The following is a 4,419-nucleotide window of genomic DNA, read 5'->3' as shown; positions in this document are numbered from 1 at the left end:
GACGTCAAACAACCCGAGCAACCCAAAACCCGAATTATATATATATCAATATATAAAAATATTAAATATACATATAAATTATTAGCCATTACATGATATTAAAGTAATTTATATTATTAAATCATATTGAATATATATTACATATACAAATAACATAAAATCTTACTTTTTTTTTCTTTTTATTTTCACTCATAAATTGTAAGGACTACTATAGTGGCATCTCTCTTACATTATATAAATTATTTATTTTGATGGTATTAATGATTTTCTATAAATAAAAAAAATTATAAATAGAGTCAAATTTTAATAATTTAATAATGTAGTTGCAAAAAAAAAAAAGAAAAAACTAAAATTCATTTACAACTCGGGCAATTCGGGTCTAACTCGGGTCGGGCTTGGGCAGACAACCTCGGGTTACAATTCGGGCTTGGGCAGGTCTCAGCACAACTTGGGTTGGGCTTGGACAACCTTCCAACCTGACCGAACCCGCCCGAGTTGCACCCCTAGTTAATGTTCTTCTCAGATCAGCACCTCTGCTATGTCGATATCCTTCATCCTCCTCAGGTAAACACACTTGTATATAGACCTCTAGATATTATGTATTTGTGAATTTCAATGTTTGAAATTGAATTTATTTTGTTGAGGTTCGAGCAAGAATCGAAGTAGCCATCTCCAACTCCCTCAAGATCTTGAACTCTTCAACTCTGATTTGCAATTTTGCTTCAAATCTCTACTCTATTGTATATTTTATGTGATTTATACTTGTCTATCAAAATATTTGCTTGCTAATTCTTCTTTTGTTTTCAAACTTATGTGTATCAGGTATTGGCATGAGTTCAATAATTTTCAGTTTCAGTTAATTTCACATCAGGTGTGCTGCTGTTAACCTTCTTCTTTAGGACTTCATTTCCTCTAGTTATTACATGAATTTACATTATTCTGGAGTTTGCAGTTGTCAACTGGTGATAATTTCTGCTTGTTGAGTGCCATTGAAGTTACTTAAATTGCTCTTATGCAAATCTCCTGGTGTGGCAACTACAATGTTGTAGTGAACCTGTTAATGTTGAAGGGAACTATGGTTTTCTTTTCTTCTTTTTATTTATTTATTTATTTTTGGATACTCTTGAAATGTGGATATATATATATATATATATATATTAATGTTTTGATAAAATTGCCGTTTGAGGAGAATCTTTTTCTTTTTTATGTTGTGCATGAAGTACATATTACTACCACCCACATTTTACCTTGATGTGGTAGTCCTAGCCAGATCTCTCATTCTCATCCATCCACCATTCTGACTATCTTCATTGGAGTTCTTTATTTTTTTCCTTGATTGCTTTGTTTTTTATTTGCAAATGTCTTGCTGTGTTGTCAAAACATGTCTTTGAAATGTTTACTCGGTTTTGGTCAACAGGAAGAGAGTGATGGAATTTTGGCCAAAATTGAAGTTTCACAAGCACATTTAGAGTCATTTAGAGGCATGTGCTTGTATCATGGCTTATGAAAGGCATATTTTTTAAATCCAGTTACATTATTTAGATTTTTTAAAGAACTTGTTAGGTGCTTGTACTTGAAAGAAATGATGTATGATGTTTATAATAAAAATTATTTGCGACAATAAAAAATTCGTTGTTAAAAGGCTATTATTGTACTATTTATAAATGTCATTGAAAACTATTTGTGACGGAAATAAAATGGTCGCCAAATGTCGCAAAAAGTATTTGCCACCCCCACATTCGCATCCCCTATTTGCGGTCGCATTAGCCGTTGCAAAAGGTCTTTTGCGACTGTATTTTTATTATTTGTGACGGTTTGTGACGGTTGCAAAAAGAACTTTTTCTAATAGTGCGTGACGTATAAAAACTAATGATTACTTGTACTTGTAGGAGTCACTTATATTTTTCGGTTGTGTACAGGATTGTATCGGAGCCATAGACGGAACACATGTTAGTGCATGGGTTACGGGCCAGATGCCGCAACATATTTTGGTAGGAAATACAGTCACAAGCAAAATATCATGGTCGCGTGCAATTTTGACATGTGTTTCACCTTTGTTTCGCTTGGATGGGAAGGAAGTATGCACGATAGTCGCATCTTCAATGAGATAGTAACAAATGACAATGTTTCATTTCTACATCCTGAAGAAGGTAAAACAATAATTTGAAAATATTTGGGTACCTAATATGTGAGAAAACGTCGTTAATTTAAAATTAAACACAATTGGGTGGTTTGTTTGAAAATATGGTACTATCTGCAGAAAAATATTATCTTGTCGATGCTGGCTATCCGAATCGGGTAGGTTACCTAGCACCTTTCAAAGGCAGCCGTTACCACCAACAACAATTCCGCATTAGTGAAGAGAATAGGATAGCAAACAGCCCTAGGGAATTATTTAACAAAGTTCACTCGTCGTTACGCAGTGTGGTGGAGCGGACTTTCGGTGCCTGGAAAAATCGATGGGGGTTTAGTAGAGACATGCCTCGCTATGGTTTTGCAAATATGCAAGTTCAGCTAGTAGGTGCGTCAATGGCATTATATAATTATATACGTCAAAATATAGGAAATCCAACAACTGTTAATCCTCGTTTCAACGAAGAAGAGGCTATGGCTTTTGTGAATGCCATACCAGAAGTTAAACATGACGAGGATGGTTTAATGGTTGGAGATGAGGACCCGCATATGGCATTGGTCCGACTTCGCATATGGGACAAGTTAGTGTACATGCGGCTTTTTAGGAAATATATAATAGTTCACCTAATATTTGTAGGCTTGTAACATTGGTAGGCCATGCGGAAGAGGTTGTACGTAAATGTATTATAATGTACAATATGTACCTCTGTACACGGTAAATAAAATCGAAATTAGCATTGTCCACGTCATTTACCAAAAAGAACTAGGAAAAAGCCTTTTCTGAAAACAAGGAAAAATAAAAAAAAAATTAAGAGAAAAAATCAAAATTATCATTGTTCACGTCATTTGGGAAAATAGAACACAAAAAGCCTTTTTGAACAAAAAATAAATAAATAAAAAAGACTGAAACAAAAAAAAAAAAGACATTAATGAAACTGAAATTAGCATTTAGGTGTGTAAAAATAAAAGAAATACAAAAAGTTGAAACAAATTAACAAAATAAATAAAAAATATTGAAACAAATTAATAAACAAAAAAAAAGAATCAAAACCAAGAAACAAATAAATAAAAAAATTATTAATAACGCCTTTTCCAAAACCAAGAAATAAATTAATAAAAAACTATAAAAAAAAAAGAAAAGAAAATAACGCCATTGTGATTTCATTTTCCACGTAATTTAAAAAAAAAAAAGAACTAAAAAAAAGCCTTTTCGGGAAACAGGGAAAAATAATTTTTAAAAAAAAAAAACCGAAATTATCATTGTCCATGTCATTTGCAGAAAAAAAAAAAAAAACACAAAGCCTTTTCAAACCAAAAAAAAAAAAAAAAACATTAATGAAACCGAAATTAGCATTTTTGTGCGTAAAAATAAATTAAATAAAAAAAATTGAAACAAATTAATAAAATAAATAAAAAAGATTGAAACAAATTAATAAACCAAAAAAAAATTTGAAACAAAACGAAGGAATAAATTAATAAAAGAAATTAATAAAATAATTTAATAACACCTTTTCCAAAACTAAGAAACACAATAATAAAAAACTATGAAAAAAAAAAGGCCAGAAAATTATCCTTTGTGAATTCATTTTCCATGTAAAAAATTTCAAAAAAACAAAACATAAATTGCCCTACTAGACAAAAAAATAAACAAATTGGAAAAATATATGTATATATATTAAAAGCAAAGACAAGGCTGACGTTGTCAGCCGTTTGTGCAGTTTGGTACTTTCACTATAAGGGCATTGGGGTCATTAAACATGTGGCCACCTCACAAAGAAGTTGAAAAGTCGAAAAAAATTAAAAGTTTATCCAAAACCAGGTTTTTTTAGCCCCAAGTTAAAATAGTCAAAAAGTCAAAAAACCAACCCACTTTCCAAACCACATCTTAGTAATGAAACTTTGTGGTTATGTTATGAATCTTGTGATGATTATGTTATGGACATTGAAAAGTTATGAATTTATGTGGTGAGACAAGTTATAAATTTTTACAATTTTATTAGGAATCATTGTGATGCAATTTTAGATGATGTATATTACAATTTTCCTAAACCATAAGGTCAAGCTTGTTTTGTAAATAAAGCGATGATAAAATTATTTTATTTTTAAATTATTTTAATTTCTATTACGAATCAATGTATAATACTATTTTATTTATTCTAAGATAAAAGTATCTCATATTTGTATAAAAATTTGTGTCCAAAAATAACTTTTTTGATGACTTTTTTTTTTAATAAAAAATCTTATATGGGATTATTTTATCTCGAAAATTAAAATTTATTATGAATC

General features: G+C 30.4%; 1 protein-coding gene across 1 annotated transcript; it reads left to right on the top strand.

Moving 5' to 3' along the window:
* The first annotated feature begins 1,957 nt into the window (after positions 1-1,957).
* LOC145797950 (uncharacterized) lies at positions 1,958-2,778 on the top strand. Its single transcript, XM_082885395.1, has 2 exons — positions 1,958-2,150; positions 2,261-2,778. The coding sequence occupies exons 1-2, from the start codon at positions 1,958-1,960 to the stop codon at positions 2,776-2,778; spliced, it is 711 nt and encodes a 236-aa protein (XP_082741521.1).
* Positions 2,779-4,419: the final 1,641 nt, after the last annotated feature.

This window comes from Camellia sinensis, chromosome 8 (genome assembly GCF_055761805.1).
Source record: "Camellia sinensis isolate YWXY chromosome 8, ASM5576180v1, whole genome shotgun sequence".
Classification (NCBI taxonomy): Eukaryota; Viridiplantae; Streptophyta; class Magnoliopsida; order Ericales; family Theaceae; genus Camellia; species Camellia sinensis.
This window is presented reverse-complemented; position numbering and strand designations above follow the sequence as displayed.